This window comes from Pagrus major, chromosome 13, assembly GCF_040436345.1.
Source record: "Pagrus major chromosome 13, Pma_NU_1.0".
Lineage (NCBI taxonomy): Eukaryota > Metazoa > Chordata > Actinopteri > Spariformes > Sparidae > Pagrus > Pagrus major.
Window position 1 is genome coordinate 1,750,925 of NC_133227.1, and position 17,240 is coordinate 1,768,164.

Sequence of the window (17,240 nt, forward strand, 5' to 3'; positions counted from 1 at the left end):
TACTGTAGTGCACGGAGCCTGTGGACACCAGTTTGCGTGTAATATACACACAGACTGCTTGTGCATATATGTGTGCTGTAAATGCAAGTGTGAGCGTGACAAAGCCTTTTTTCTTTTATCATGTGTGTATTCACCAAGGCACATAGCTTCTCTGTCATTGAACATACCCAGCCAGTTTAAACAATAAGAGCCACTGGACTAGAAAATGTACAGGCAGCCCCACGGGACGCGAAAGCAATTCCAGATGATACTGCATTGGGTCTGTTGAGATTCAGCACGAGCTGAAGGCCAGACACTGACGATTATTAATGATGTTCCTATGGAACTATACAGGCTGCCCCCAGCTAACGGAGCACAGTAAAGCAACCGACGACGAATGGCTCCTCTGGCGTTTTTCTGATGCATCACTGTGTGTCTGTGTGCGTGCGTGCATGCATGTGGTTAACTCGACGGATGTGTCAAAACCTTATCGTCGGTAATGAGCTACAATGAAAAACTTCAAAGGCATGCTCGCTCTAACTTATTATAAGCAAAGCGCAAACATGTCAAAACATAGTGAAAACACATTTTGACTACTCTACAAAACAGCAAGCAATCAAGATACAGCAAAGGAACACAGGGTTACTCACAACTGGGAACAGGGCCAGAGCTAAGTGTGTGGGGGGAGAAAAGAAACGCTACACAAACACGGTCTGATGTGAGAATGTGCTCCCTCCAAGGTCCTCTATTATATGTGAATCTACTATGTGTTAAAATTTGCCTTCCATCTATACAGACGTGCAAAATATCAAACGCTCAAGAAAAAGCCAACGAAACGCGCTCGCACACACACACACACACACACACACACATTCACACACACACAATAAGATGTAATGGACTTGGCCTCCTGCAAACTTGTCTACCCTCCAAAATCACACAGATCAAGCCTTACATTTAGTCAAATTCAGTTTAGGTTGTTTGCCTTCATGATAGCGGGCTTTCTGTTGACATATGTGGCCCAGTAGCCCAAGTTGAAGATGAAGAACAGAACTGGGAAAATGATGCGCGATATCTTGTCCACTTTGCTGACACGGTTGTAGGACTTCTTGGCCTCCGTGTAAGGGTCGTCCATTTTATGGAGATAGGGGTGTTTGGTTGACGGTCCGCTGGCACTCTTGGAAATGGTCGTTAAACCTTGGTCTTTAGCTACGTTGATGGCGTAGGTGGTTCCGACAATGTTGAAGGTGTTGTTTGCCTTCTTGGACAAAGTCGCAGATTCTCTTCTCTGAAAAGAAAGAAGGCAGTAAAGTAAAAGGTTGTCAGGAGCGAAGCACCAGACTCAACAATACTTCCATTTGAACTCATAAAGAGGAAATAGAAGCAACACCACGAGACACGACACACACAAGAACAAAACAAAAGCCTAACCAGATCTTTAATCCTGGCCATGTTAGCCTGAAACGGTTCCTGAAAAGAAAAGTAGAAAAGAAAAAAAGTTTACCAATTATATTAAAATTACCCAACTTAACATACTCTATTCATCAGTATCTAGCTGGAAGTATTTTTGAACATTTTACACTATTAATACTGTCAATTCCAATCTGCATTATACAAATCTGGAATGCAGAAAAAAGGTCATGATAAAAATTCATGACAAAATGATGCGTCTGGCAAAATCAAGAGTGTAGAAACTGAAACAATTATATTTTGCGTCCTTGCAGAACCAGGCTGGATTGGCGTCTGATACTGCTAACAGTAGCAGTAGCAGCACAGAGCAGGATTAGAAACAAAGCAAAAAGAGCGGTGCCTGAAAACATGTCTGACAAACAGTATCAATGAGAGCAGCCAGGCCTCTTCAGGCAAACAGCTTGCGATAAAACAAACACGACAAAGGCTGTGTGTGATAAATCTGGCTGGAGAAAGTGCCTTCTTCCTACTACTCGAGAGAAATCATTAGACTGTCTTTCATATTGAAATCGCGCAGGGAGACAGAATTTTATTTGCTAAATTGGTGCTCTCAGAAAGCTAAACTTGCATCACCGGAGGATCCTGTCAGCCTGAAAGAGTACAGTGCAGTGCGCACGTTAAATGTGAGAGAACAAGTAGGGCACCAAGATTGATCACCGGGCAGAGTTTTAGTTTCCTGTGTGGCATACAGTGTGTGAGCCTGTGCTTGGGTCATTTTCTTCTCACCATTCATCCCCACTGTGGCCACTTTAAGATCTGCAGCAAAACTAAAGCGCTGTGTGTCATGTAACAGAGTGTTTCACTTTCAGTGCTCCCTGTTTTCACTTTTGCTTTGAGCCCAGATTTAATTTCTGCTCTACTTTTTCAGCTTCATTTAATTTTCCTTCCTTTTCCTTTGACTCCATCTTTTTTAATTAGCATAACTAATGTCCCCTCTTTCCCCTCCTCCAGAATGCTTCATGGTGGATCTCTTTCTGCACACAGCTCCTCACCAAATGATTAGTTTGGTTCTTATCCCCAATATTCACACACACTCTAAAATGGAGACAGGTGATGAGATGTGGGTTATATGTTTGTTCAGGGTCTGAACTAGACCAGTTTGCTGCTACTGCGCACAGGAAAGCATCTCTTTAATGGAAAATGTGACAAGCAGTGAAATGGTTATAGCAGCAGCGGTAACGCTTTATATAAATGTGCTTGTAATAAGCATTAGTTTATAGGTAATAACGTGAAATAATAGCATCATAAACAGCTTTATTGTTTTGATTATAAGACATTAAAGCTGCTGTAAGTGATATTTTTATTTTAAATAAGTGTTAAATATCTCTATATTCCAACAGTAATCACTATTATAGTGTTTGGTCAGTAACCCATGTCTCTCTTCCCCGTGCTCATGCAGTAAAAGAGAAAAGACGTTTCCTGAAATCCCTGCCCAGAGCAGGAGAGCAGGATCCTCCTGTTTACCAGCAATGGTGGAACAGGTGAAGCTACCAATTCCTGCGCTCCTGGCGACAGTTAAGCTACCAAACACGCCAGGTGAAGAAAAATGCTTGAAGAAAAGAAAGAAGTCGTGCAGGTGTGGTGACATAGAGAGGAGGGAGGGCATTGCTAGCTGCAAAGCGGACAGGAAGTTAGCTCAATCGATGGCAACGCTTACAGCAGCTTTAATAAGCACTATTCTGCTTAAGACCCTTACTCAAAGCCTTATGACTTTGTTCTAATTGTTTGTAACAGCATTACAACACGTTATTAGCTTACCTACCTAGTGATTGTTAATTCTTTTGTTGCGATATTAACGTAGAAAACATAAAAACATATCAATTCGAATTATTAGTGTAACTTCATATAATTAGTGTACTTGATTTTAAGTAATGTAGGTAGGGAGATTGCTAACTTAACCTCCCTACCTACCTACCTTACTTAAAAACTAAGTCAGTAAATATGTTTGTAATGCCGTTATAAACAATTATAAGACACATGTAAGACTTTTTATTAGTTTCTTATAAGTTACATTAATAATACGAATTGATATGTTTAAGATACTATCTTTAACATTTGCATCGGCTTCTTTCTAATGTTAATAAGTAAGGACTTACAATCGCCTTAATACAAGGACCTTAATATAAAATGCTACCGCAGTGGGAACCACAGTGATGTTATTAAGCGTTCGATAACCTTCAGACTATCTGTTCATGGTGATGGAGGCAGCAGGATTGAGGAGGAAACACGTTCAGTGTGATCAGTGTTTCCTCCTCGAGCGAGCAGGACAACAGGAGAACGACGATCCTTCAAGCTCCTCTGCAAAGACGCCAAGGGTTGTAGAGAGCTCACAAACCCCGCAGACGGTTGATTGCATTAAACAGAGAAATGGTGTGCCACCGCCTGAAGGGGTCTATCTCCAGTCAATTAGTACAGAGAGAGAAAGAGTCGCACTGATAGCCGCTGGATAACCAGATCCTTTGCAGGATATCGATTCCTCCGCGTCTAACACCACCACGAGCCTCCTCCATCACGCCGATGGCTTACATCAGCAGGAAAAGCCAATGACTATGATAACGTGTTGTATGACCTTAATCATAGCCCCCTAAACTCTTCAGTCCTTGGCATTAAGGATGTTCTTTGCCCAGTAACCTGACAAACGAGCCAAGCAAAGTAATTTTCTGTCGCTGTTTGGCTCGGCTGGGCTGCGCAGTAATTTATATGGTCTAATTATTGGAGAAACCACATGTGGCATTGGGCTGTGTGCGTGCTTTTATAAACCTAATGTGACACAGCACATTATTTGCTCTCGGCCAAAGATTGTTGCGCACTATTCAAAGTCATTTGGCTAGCTGCAGGCACAAATACCCCACCCGAATACAATGCATCTATTGACCTTGTCTTTGTTACTTCTGCAAATTGTTGCATCAGAATTTCTTTATGAGTGTGATTAACTACCCTGGGGGCAATTGTGCCTCGCTGTGTCCTGCTGTTTGGAGCTCAGTGTGTGCATGTGTGCGTGCGACTGAACCTTGTGACAGTCTGTCCCTGTCTAAGATTGGAGATGAAGTGTTGGCATATTTAATAGCCTCAAGTATGTGAGCATGTGGGTGTACGTGCGTGCAGTCTGTGTTTAGGGAGCCACAGTGTCCCCTGTGTGTGTGGGGGTGAGAGAGTTTATTTTTTAGTGGCACTACAAATTTTCTGTCAACCTTCTGGTTGTAGAAGTGGCCTGAGCTTGATCTCATCACTGCAGGTTGTGTTGCAGGTTAACGAGTGTTAATTAAACTCTTTCAACTGTAATCTCAAATCAAAGCAAACGCTGGTTCCTCCAAACACTTTTTTTGACTTGTTCCGGTGTTTATCTTTTTAATTTCCTCTTTGTCCGGCTCAGACTTACTTCCTAAAACAGCAGCAAATATGTTTCACCAGATATCAAGAAAATCCATTTGTTCCATTTTGGGTTGATGGTGGTGCTAATATGCAATAAAAACATAGTTTAGGATGGTTAGTCAGATATAACGACTCCATCTTGCTGTATTACACGGGTTGTTTATTGTCGCAGCAGTCAGGAAGCTTGCCAAGAGGGAAATATTGTGCATAACCACACCTCCAGCTTAAACAACAATGGTGTGGACGACTTCCCATTAAAAGGATAGTTACAAGATGTCTCTAGAAATGGCTGTTCAGGTGTGTTTTTTCCATTGTATGGAATATACACGAATCCGGTGAAGTACTGAAAGTACACAAGTCGCCATTACTGCTACAACATCTGCGCTTTTGAATGCTGTCTTAAGAAGCCGACAATTTTCTACTTTTACCTTCACCTTCTATGTAACGTTAATTTTCACAGTGATGTCTAGCAGAATCAGGAAGAACCTGTACATTTCTCAGCTGCTCTAACAAAAGTGGCAAACCTGTAGGCCGACCTGGCATTTTGTTGCCAGGAGATCAATAAAGTTATCTTGATTACCTATTAAAAGAAATACAAATTTGCATTTTTAAAAAAATGTTTTACTAATGTAACTGCTCTGTAATAATTAAATTCAGTTCTCATTTGATTAAGCTAGCATGCTAGTACAGTTATGTGAGTATATTACATTGTGCTTCATCACTTGAAATGTGGTGAATGGTCAAGTTTTTTCTATTATCTATTATATATTATCTATTCTGGCTATTGTCATAACCAATGTGTAATATGTAAGTTCTGAATAATGTTAAAAACGATGTCACTGTCGGCAGGCAGCCGCACACAGAGTTACCACCGCAGTAATGGTGGCGACACTAGATGCTGGAACACACAGATTGCCCGCCGGATACATAAAATTTCCATTCATAACTCAGGAGCAAAAAAGTTTTGTTTCACTAGCAAACTTGTTGCTTAGCAAGATGAGTAACATTGTCATGCTGAAATGTGATTGCCAGGAATAATGATTACAGGCTGAGTCACGACCATTTCTAACAAACTATTGTGTTAAAAAGTCAGTAAACGTATTCAATCCAGCAGTGAAGCCCACAGCACAATGAGCCAGTGCATCCGCCTCTGCTGATGAAACCAGCACATAATATCTAACACACTGGTGCCCAATCTTGTGTCATGGAGTGCCTAGAATACGCAGGCTTTCATCCCAACCAAACTCCCCACCGGCTAATTTCTGTAATAAGCACACCTTCAGCCGGCGAGGGGAGAGCTAATTAGGTAGATCGCTTGTCAAACAGAATGTTAGGCGACAAGAAAGGAAGAAAATGGCAGAGAAGCTCCATAACCAGCAAGGTAAATTAGTGCACATTGACTCGTCTACAGCTCACAATTTCAGGTCTGGAAAAAGAAGGAGCCTGGGGGCGATGAAGTCATCGTTTGGTTGCAGTGAGAGTGGTGGATCAAATCCTGCCTCTGATGAGGACGGTATTCAAAAGGACTCACTGAGCTAAAACTTCTCTCCTGGAAGACACTGACCGTATAGGTTTTCTTCCTATGGGGTTTTATTTATTGTTAATATGCTGAAAAGGGAAAAGGTATGTGTAGTCTGATCCCATTGCTTTCCAGTAGCTTATACTAGCGGGGAGTGTGATGATGGGAGTGCATTGTCTCCCTCTGTGACCCCATTCTTTTTTATCTATCATGACAACTGCATGCTCAGCACAGCCCCCGAGAAGGCAGCCCAGGCTGTTGCCATTAAGACGAGGCATCAAAAGAAAAAAAAAAACAAAAAAAACCCCACTCCAGTCTGCTCTACTGCAACGTAACGCTGCAAATTATCCCCACCGACTGAAAACTTCTATGGCAGCAATATGCACTCCTGCCAATCACTCAGAGGACCAAATGCCAAGCTATAAAAAAACTGTAAAGGCTGTACTGATTGTGTCAAACAGTTTGTACATTAGTAGCAGAAAATAGATTTGTGGGTCTGTCTGTCGCAGCAGAAGAAATCTGTTTCATGCTTTATTATGTCTGGGGCTGATAGAAGCAATTTATGTGCTTGCAGCAACATAGCAACTCTTACCTATACCGCAATTTACCAAAAGGACAGGTTCATAATGCGTTCATATGTCATTTTCAGAAGCATAACACCCAGAAGGCCACCTTTAAATGTAGTTTTGCGTCTTTTGTTTATTTCCACAGTTTATATGTACTGATCCATTTAGAATATAGAAAAGTCTCAGCAATATATCCATTCAACTTAGTTGAGCTGCACACGTTTTAATGCCCCTCAGCTTGTTTCTGTTGTCTGTATTGACTATTTTAACAATGTTTTTGTGCTGCCACCTTGACCAGGTTTCTCCTGAAAAACGTTTTTAAGCTCAGACTTCTATTGGGTTGAAAAAAAGAGAGAAAAAAGGAAATTTCTTGAATATAAATTCATTAAGGTGTACATTTTCTTGCATCTCAGTTTCTAACTGTGGTGGAGCAAGCATTCAAATCCTTTACTGAAGTAAAAGTACTAAAACCACACTTACTTAAAATACTCTGCTCAAGTAAAAGCTTTTTCTCACACTGTCCAGAGCTTCAGCTCTGTATGTCCCTCCGTCTGAAACGCTGTTTTTTTTTTAGCTCCTGTCCCTTTAAGGTCCCCCCTCCTGAATACCCAGTCTGCTCTGATTGGTCAGCTCACACACGCCTGAGCCAGCACCACTAACAACAAGAGCAGCTGTGATAAATAAATTCTTACATGCCAAACTAGCTGCGAGGCATAAGTAATGCAAATTGTGACATGGTGACGTGGTGTGATGTCACAAAGTCACGGAGTTAAAGGTGAGATAACTGACGAGGTGTTTCAGGCCCTTCAGGAGCAGTGTTTTCTGTGGGAGAGAGGAGCTTCTGTTGGTGCAGACCTTTGGCTTTTTAACTTTTAAGACCTTTCACATGCACAATAACCTAAAAAAAAAAACACTGAAGGAAAAGAAAAAAACGAAAAAGCACAATAGATCTCCTTTGAGTTAAGGTATGTCAGTATAATGAGAAAAATGTACTTAAAGTATTAAGCAGCAAATCTTCACAATTGTGAAGCTGGAGCTATGAATTGTTTTTACATAAAAAATGACTTAAAGTTATCAAATGTTTGTTGTCAGTTTTTGTCAGTTGACTTGTAATGTTGGGCAGTTTAATTTATAACAAAAGATGATATTTTATAAACTCATGATATGTTTTTTTGTGTATTTTTTATTCCAGTAAGTTGTAACTAAAGCTGTCAGATAAATGTAGTGGAGTAGAAAGTACAGTGTTTCCCTCTGAAATGAAGTGGAGTAGAAGAAGAAAGTGTCATGGAAAGAAAAGACTTACTGTAAGTACAGTACACGTACCTTTTTAAATTTGCACTTAAGAACAGTACTTCGGTAAATGTACTCTGTGCCATTCCACCACTCGTTTCTCACATCTGAAATTTAAATATATGGTGTGTTTGCCAGCTCCCTTGATGTCAGTAATGAGAGTAACTTTGTAAAGTCCATATGTGGTTCTGCGATTTTACACAAACATTAATGATATTCTCTGACATCTTTTCAATACCGTGCGAGGACCTACTGAGCTAATTGATTAAAAAAAAAACATGTGGCCCATCCATACATCATTACTTCATAGATGTAAATATATTTTTTGACAGGCAGAAAGCCTAATTTATAGTCTACTTCTAAAACCAATTCAACCCCAGTCGGATATTGACACCTGATTCTGTCAATCATGTGATCCATACGAAGAATGGGAAAATAATGCATATGTTCCTTTCATTACTGGGATGACTGAGCCTCTGTGGCGCTATAGGCTACATTAACTCAAGAGAAACGGGAGCAAGTGCTTTAATTTTCCTCAGTGCTTCTCTTTAGCTGCTCTGATGCTGTCTCATGCCTCTAATCTATTTCATTTGATGCAATGAGTTATAAAACATCATAGAAATCATGGTAAATTTAAGCGTTGAGGTTATCATGAGGGACTTATCAGGTTTTATTTATGAATTCATCATAGCTTCAGAGTAAAGCATTCTGCTAAGACCTCTGCATCCACCAAATAAATCCACCACCCTTAAATTGAGTCAAGCACAAAAAACGATATTGTGCCAAAGTAATCTGTGTTTCCACTTCCCTACCTTGATGCAGATTTACTCCCCGTCCTATATCCTCATAAACAACAGGCCAGACTATTGACAAATTAAAAACCCGTAAGCTGTGATTTATTAGATTTCATGCTTAAAATAAAAACGTCAGCCTCAGGTGATTCACTTAAAATAATGCACACTCACTTTTTAATCAGCGTGTCCATAAACATGCAGACTAGATGTAAGGACGCCATCTTTCCTGGGGAGAATGAGCCTACACTGACTTTAGGATGAGACTTGAACATATGCTGCCATCATAAATCAGGGCCAGTGTCTCTGGGAGTTTACCTCAGCTTCTGCGCTCACTGTTCCGCCCCGCTGTCCCTGTTCCATTTGGCTGTTAATGAATAAATAAAATCTCTCTTTATAGTCTTTATAGAGTACTCTGGGCTCCTTAAAGGAGGAGAACTTTCTATCAGTGTTTCCAAAGTGCAATTTGCCCCCGTTGGTCTTTCAGTATAAAATGAGGACTGACTGAGCTTGGAGCCTTTTTTAACAAGGTTATCAAATCAAAAGATGGGGAACCGTTAATCTGGAATTTCATATGAAATGAGAACGTAGACTCCTTTCCGAATAATCGTCTGGCTTTCAATTGTCAGGTTGACGTGTTTGTGACTGTTAATGTTGGTGCGAGTGTGTCAAATCTTTCAGTAAAAAAAAAAAAAAAAAAGATATATAAATAAGAATCACTCACCCTTATTTCCATGCCCTCTTTTTTCCCATCCCATGCCCAGCTGCGCTTGGTGAAGTAGTTGACTGTGGCAAACTCAATCAAGGCAGAGAAGACAAAGGCATAGCACACTGCCATGAACCAGTCCATGGCAGTGGCATAGGCCACCTTAGGAAGGGAGTTTCTAGCACTGATGCTCAAGGTGGTCATGGTTAGGACAGTGGTGACCCCTGAGGATAAAATGAAAACATCAGTTAATGGATTCTTTTTTGAGCAAACACTTAAAGGCAAGTTCAGCTTTAGCCATCAATAGTGAAAACATTTGACTTATTTTTAGGGATTTTGGGAGAAAGGAAGCTGTGAGCAGCTGTAAAACAGTGTCTAGGAGGGCCATGTAACAGAAGCTTCAGACAAGTTTAAACTTTTGTGGGCTTATAAAGTAAAATTAATGTTAAAAGTATAAGCTAAAAAAGTGATGTTCCACTGCATTGCAGATCTGCAACTTTACATAACACAAAGTTCAATGGTGCATAAACACTGTGAGCAAGCACTGTGGGTCAATCCCACAAGGTCAAAAACTCAATGTGGTGAACCATTGTAAAGGATGTTTTAGTTCTAACCTGTCTGTCGTATATGTTTACTAGCATCAATAGATGTCCTTTTAAAGCTCTGTCTAGTGGAGTTGCAAGGTCCAAAATATCTACAATACTAAAAAAGTCAAACTTAAAACAGAATCTGACAGACACGCTCTTATCCTGCGTACATCTAGCGCGATTATGTGGCCGACTATGTAAGGCTAAGATAAAGACTTTTAATTACAACATGTGAAAGTGAACCCAGACGCCCCCCATCTAATAAATCACCTGGAATCCTTTGGCGTATAAACTTAGACACTTTTCACAAATAATTTTAGTGCTGGTGGGAATTAAAGTTGTGTCGGACAATGGTCGCCCACTCAACCACATAAAAGCAATCACTTCGTCTGTTCCCACCTATCTGATCTGATGAAAAAAAGATCCACAGTGGGCAGATTGTGTCGCAGAACAGGGAGGTCAACTCATTTCAGTGAGTCGTGGGTGACAAATTAGAATTTGTGACAAAAAGATTGATAGGTTGCTTTTCACTTTGTTTAAGAATAGAGGTTGATTTATGCTTGCATTTTGCATAACTTGACTATATTCCAACATTTTAACTGTGTGCTATGTTAAATTAGTTTATTGCTCCTCCCAGAGGTAGAGTACTTTTAATTAGCACATTGTTAAAAAGAGGACGGTTTGAGGACATGAGGTTCTTGTAATATCAATGAGGACAATCTTAAATAAGATACACGTCATTGAATCTTGATATGTGACACTGTAAAACTTTGATAAGGCACTTCAACATATTTAATCATGCCGACAACATCAGTTTAGTCGGTGATAACTGGAACAGGTAAAAGCACAGTATAAAGATGCTTATTTCAGTTGATCAATGATTTGACAGTGTGAACGCAAGTACAAAGATGTGAACACTATGGCAGCCATGTCCTTTTCATTTCACTGACATAAAATGACATTGATTATAGCTCCTCTCCTCATTCAGTCCACTGTAAACTGAATTTCTCGTGTGACTGAAATGATTTTCAGATGCCTACTGAAGGAAAATTGCTCTTGTCAGTGTTTGTATGCGGAGAACTGAAGGAGCTGTGATCCTTCAGAGAAATTCATGGGAATAGGTAGCTGCAATGTTTTTTTGTTTTTTTTACCAACATGATGAAAAACGGCCCTTTGCTTTGAAAGCTATTCAATAATGTGTGCTCCCTCATGTACATGGGTGCTTCATTTTCAAATCAAAATGCTAATCATTCAACAAACACAGGTTAAGGGGGCACTTTCATAGATTATGCAACACAATAACAACTGAGAGAAGAAGGGGAAGGGCAAATTACATCTCATCTTTGAGTGTCTAAGCAGACACAATGTTCTTAGAGTGGATGGTGCTAGACGGACAAATCGAATCAATTATTATTCACAGCACAAAGGGAGGATAACACGGCCAAGTGTATGCAGCCTACATCTTTTTAAATATTATCCATTAACATTTTGATGTTTGTGTAAGATATTCTTATAACGCTTGGATTATGTGACTGTTTTCTAAGAATAAATGTAGAGGATTTGATCCTTTGATCTATTTTGTTCTCTGACTGCCAATATCTGATCTGAGCCCTTATTAAGAGTCCATGGTAGCTTCAGTGGGATTATCTCTGTTTTTAAAACTGATGTGTCTGGTACTCTCTAAATTACCTCAAGCTCAGTGAGTAATTTTAAACCCAGCTGGCTGTTTATATAGTCAACAAAGCAGCCAAACATCCTCTTCTAGAGCTGCAGCGCCTCGTCCATCACCTGCCACACTTTCCCAATTTTATACTTTCCAACTTTGCTTTGACTTAACTTTGATTAATTAGTGTTTGCAGTCACAGAGTTTGGGTAAAGTCAATACTTTGATGAAAGCTTTGGAAAGAACAAATTACTCATTCATGCTCACGTGCACCTGAATGCACCACGCTGTGTTTTGTACATCGTTATGTTAATTAGAACTTTTCCCGGGAAACCTTTTTGCTAAACCTTCCACTTATTTTGCACTTTGTTGAATCATCTGGCGATGAACAAATGCAGCTCTGCATATTTGTTTCACTCTTACCTCACAGCTCAAAACCAAATTATCTAACCTGTTCAATTAATGATTTAGTGCATTTTTCTGAGTTGTATTAAAAACACAAGATGGCACTCACCAAAAACAGTGCGAGCAGGAACCGATTCTCTGTTCAGCCAGAAGGAGACTTGAGACAGTATGACAGTCATGATGCACGGGAGGTAGGTTTGAATCACAAAATAGCCAATTTTCCTTTTCAAATGGAAATATGTTGTCATCACTACATACTCTCCTGAGGGATAGGAGAGAAACATAGAAAGAGATGGAGAGAGACAGACAGGGTCATTATTATTAATACAGCCATAACCAGTTGGAAGAAACATATGCTAAAATATTCAAAGGAAGATTTATTAAAGTTAAAACATTAACATGTTCGCTTGCATCATCAAAGTAGCTCATAGGATTGTCTTCAGTCCCTAAGATGAGCCATTAAACCATTTAAAATCAAGAAAAATGTCGGTTTGAATATGTCATATGTGTAGAAATATTCCAAAGAGGTTGTGATGTGCTGACCTCAATTTCACCTCAGTTTAAACTAGGATGTGACAAGAAAAGCATAAAAATAAGAATTTGAAAGAGCGGAAACAAACTAAATAACAGATGTCACATCACTAGCCCTTTTCACACAGAGACTGCGCATTATCTCCACAGTGAAGGCTCGCCAATTCTCCGCATTTGTTTGTTCACACAGAACCAAGCAGCTCCGGCGTAAAGCCACACCAGTGTGTCAATTCATACAGCACGCCGGCGCTGCGGATCCAAAAGAGGCGTGACGATAGGCGTCATGATGTTGACGCCTGTGTGTTTTTTTCGACCTGTTTCCCCTGGTGTCCTCCTGTTAATCTAAACATGTACCCACTGACTGTTTATAATCATATGGATGCAGTTATAATGTGTTGTGATTGAGATCCTGACCCACTTTACATCCTGGAATGTGACAAAGTTATGTGTTTCGCTCTAAATTACATAATCACATAATCGCCATCAGTAAACAGGATGCTGTCTGACTTTCTCACTCGCGGGGAGGGATGCTGTTTTCTGGAGGAAAGTTCACTGAAGTCTCGGTCAGGAGGGCTGACCGTCGCAGTGATTTTTTTCAAGACAGTAACTACAACAACACAATAGTGGAAGGAGACAAACACATCATGGGTTAAAGTTTTTTGACGCGGATAGACGCTGTTTTTCGGGCAGAAATGTGACACTTTTTTTCCTCATATAAGTTGCCAAAGACACTACCAGTTACTACGTTACTGTTGTTTGGTCCTGTAACGTTGCTTCGCGGGTCATTTCTCTTTTATTTGATGAGTGGAGGATCTGTTTAGCTGTCAGACTGTGACACCATCAGATCGAGACGCCCCCGCTCCGCGCCTCCGGCTTACCCATTCACGCAAACGCCGGCTTGCCTCTGTTGCAGCTCTGATACTACCTCTGAAGGTGCATCAGAGCAGTAGCAAAACTTTCCCCCCTCTCCCTATCTGAAACTTTAACATGCGGAGAATCGGCGCATGATTCCCACACTCAAAGGGCAGTGTGAATGGGGCTACTGACTCGACTTGTTTGGTGCAGATTTGATGATACACTTGTCCTATGTGTGAAATAAGTTGGAGGTCATGGCAAAGCAGCACCTGTCTTAGAAAACCAAAGACATTCACATGTCAAAGGAAACCTTGAGTTCAGGTACAAATTTTAACAGAAAAAGGCACAGGAGGTCTGAAATATCAGATTGCAAAAAAATCCTTTCAAAATATAGTTGTCACAGAAATAAGGTATAAACAATGTTGAGGTAATCAATTCTTTGATTATTATGCTGCCCTTAAAGGAGTACTACCAACAAAAATCCAGGCTAGAATGGTATCTTTGAAAGATTGTTGCTTGATATTTCATGTAGGCCTGACTACCACTGCACAAAAGAGGAGTATACAACACTTTCAGAGCCACTTATCAAGCTAATGCCAGGCGTTTTGATTCTCAAAATAATAAAAATAGATTTTCAAATGAGTTTTCCTTTAAAGAGTTACATTTTCCTATAGTCGTCTTGTCTTGCTGTAGATGTGAATAACATCTGCCTGCGTCATTGTAACCCTCGATATTGAACATTTCCTTCAGCTCAGGTTTCGTCACTGGTGGCAGCAAATGGACAACTTTACAGTTCCCCTGAGCAGCAGCTCTCATTGCCATGTCTGTAATCTGTGTTGCAAAGATATGAGAAAACAGCCTCTCTTTCCCTGAGGTGCTTTTTTCTGAGCAGATTCTAACCAGAGCTGAACTGGCTCAAATCCTCCCATTCCCTTGGCTCACTGTAGTCCATTAGGTTTAAAGTTTAAAGAAATGAGATTTTTTTCACATCCGCAAGCTGAAGCAGTTTATGAAAGGAATCATGTTGACTCCACCTTGGATTCTTGTGCGTGTAGGCAGACTTCAGTTGGTTTTGTTCCTGCAGAATACCTCTGCAATTCACTTGACTTAAGGTTAAACCACTGAAAAGCACTGCAATAAAGACTGGCTCAAGAAAAGCGATCTCTCTAGAGTTGTACAAGTGCTATTATTTCAACAGCTTTTAATGCAGTTTTTGCTTCCTGGGAGAACATGTTGAGTACCATCCAACAAAGGCGTTTCAGGGAAGTGAAGTCTCAGACACAGGGGACGTCTGACAGATCTATGTAGCTTTGTAGCTCACCTCCTGAGAAGCACACAAACAACCAGCCTCACTGCAGAGGTTAAACCTCTCAAAATGGACGGCCAGTGTGACTCAGTATTAAGCTATGCACTCTTTCAGTAATTACCAACTGCCCCATTGAAGCAACCTTTTATCTATCTATTGCAGTAATACGTTCTTTATCCAGTCTTCTTACTGCCTTCTTACCTAAAGCTGGTGATTGGTGTTGTTATGTTGACTGAGAGGTCGCTATCATTTAAGTGGCAACTTAAAATTTCCTGTTAATGACTGTATATAATTTTAGAATGGCACTTTGTCTGAGGAGGTTGAATTCTTTTATGTTAACGTGCTAGCATAAATCCCCCAGGGAGAGAAAAAAAGAATAAGTGATTTGATTGTGTGACGGATAAAATGTTTCTGCAACAGTTCTGACCAAGAGAATTAAAGATCAAATGAATATTTAATCGTCACCATGGTCTGGCTGGATTTCTTTTAATTTTGTGCTTATTAAAGCTGACTCTGGAATATAGTCCAAAACAGAGTGGAAATAAGATTTTCACCTCTGGCACACCTCTTCATAATATCTTTATAAATATGCTGAATAGTTTCCCCAAAGCTGATAAGTCATCATTTTCTCGATGGACCCAAATAATGCAAGCTGAATGCAAAATGACAGAAACTGGAGAAAAGTGCCGACTGTTACTTTACGAAAACACACAAATGATGTGATGCAGGTACATGTCAACAGAAAGGAAGGACGGTAATTTAATTTAATACCAATTTTATGCAGAAAATCTAATAAGAGTTTATGTTTCAAAGGTAGGAGTTTCATCCCATGACACACTGCTTGCAGTATCCTCCATCAAAATTCGATTTGGTGTGTCCGCAAAAACTGTGAAATCGTGCTTGGCTGACCTGCCTGTGCACACTGCAGGCACAAAAGCTGCATGTTGGCGTGTTGTTGGGTTTAGGACCTTACCTTTTGCCTGTTCAAACACACAAAATGTGATTCAATTTAGAGTATGCTATACTGATGTCTAGGCTGGCATATTGTGTACCTGTGCTGGAGCTGATGGTTTCTTTGCCAATAACGTGTCCCAGTAGGTCATACTGGTTCAGCCTGGAGCCATCCTCTGCGACAGCAACAGACCTCTCGTCTCCCTGGGTCCACAAGTAGATCACCTCGTTATTAGTGTAGGCATCTGGATAACATGGAGGTGGTAAAAAAACAGTGGATTAGAGATTTAGAGAAGATATGATGCATCTGTTTTAAATTGTTCTCTTCTGTATCTGTACTCAACTAAACGAATTAAATTTCCATCACCCTTAGCTGTGTTTGTGCTACTAATTAGCAAATGACAGCATGCTATCATGCTACACTTAGATAGTAAGCACGGTAAACATTACCTGCTAAACATTAGTATATTTCCATTGTCATTGTGCATTTGTTATCATGCTGATGTTAGCATTTTGCTCAAAGCACTGCTCTACCTAAGCACAGCCTCACAGAACCGCTAGCGTGGCTGCAGACTCTTGGGTAAGAATTTATCAAGGGACTCTCTCACTCTCACTTCAAGACAGTTGTTGGCTTCTAAAAGAAACTCTTCTTATCAAAGTTATCCCATAGTGTCATATTTATAGTGGGGAGTGCAGTTTGAGTTCTCTGAAGTCTTTCCAGGACAGGAAATGCGCCTGCAGAGAACAATCACCACTGTTTCTGCAGTGCAATTTTATCATAAACTTTTGTTTTTGTTGTGACCATCTGGACTGACTTACAACTTCCAAATTTCAGAGGACAGGCGTGTGCATCCATCGGGAAATCCTCCAGGTGCATGGGGCACTCAGCATGAATAGTCAACCTGAGGCGGGAGCAGAGGGATAGACAGGGAGAGACAATACTTCACTGGTCAGGCTGCAGTATGGTTGAGACGGCTGTTATGAACGCATCATTACATATGTCACCAGAAACAAAACAAAGAGTGCATTTTCAACATCTCTATTGAGTTTACATGACACAGTTACTGCTTGAATATCAGGGTTTTTATTTAAAATGGGGTCATTTTAAAACCACGGTGTGTATGTTTGAGGAAAAACTGGAGGGAGAACAGACATTGCAGTCTCTCCTTCCTCCTACAGCCACCAGTGGTAATGAGTGTTTTTTACTTGACTGACAACAAAGAAAAAATCTCTAGAGAGCACCAGAGTT

At 40.4% G+C, this 17,240-nt stretch overlaps 1 protein-coding gene across 1 annotated transcript in view; it reads right to left on the reverse strand.

Annotated features, from left to right (window-relative positions):
• Window positions 1-946: 946 nt before the first annotated feature.
• gabra3 (gamma-aminobutyric acid type A receptor subunit alpha3) overlaps window positions 947-17,240 on the reverse strand; it is a gene marked incomplete at its 5' end in the record, with an annotated part of 41,472 nt that continues 25,178 nt past the window's right edge. The window contains 6 exons of the mRNA XM_073479594.1: window positions 947-1,267; window positions 1,411-1,449; window positions 9,712-9,917; window positions 12,458-12,610; window positions 16,093-16,236; window positions 16,811-16,893. Of these exons, the coding sequence (XP_073335695.1) occupies window positions 947-1,267; window positions 1,411-1,449; window positions 9,712-9,917; window positions 12,458-12,610; window positions 16,093-16,236; window positions 16,811-16,893 (946 nt within the window). The remainder of the gene's footprint in view (window positions 1,268-1,410; window positions 1,450-9,711; window positions 9,918-12,457; window positions 12,611-16,092; window positions 16,237-16,810; window positions 16,894-17,240) is intronic.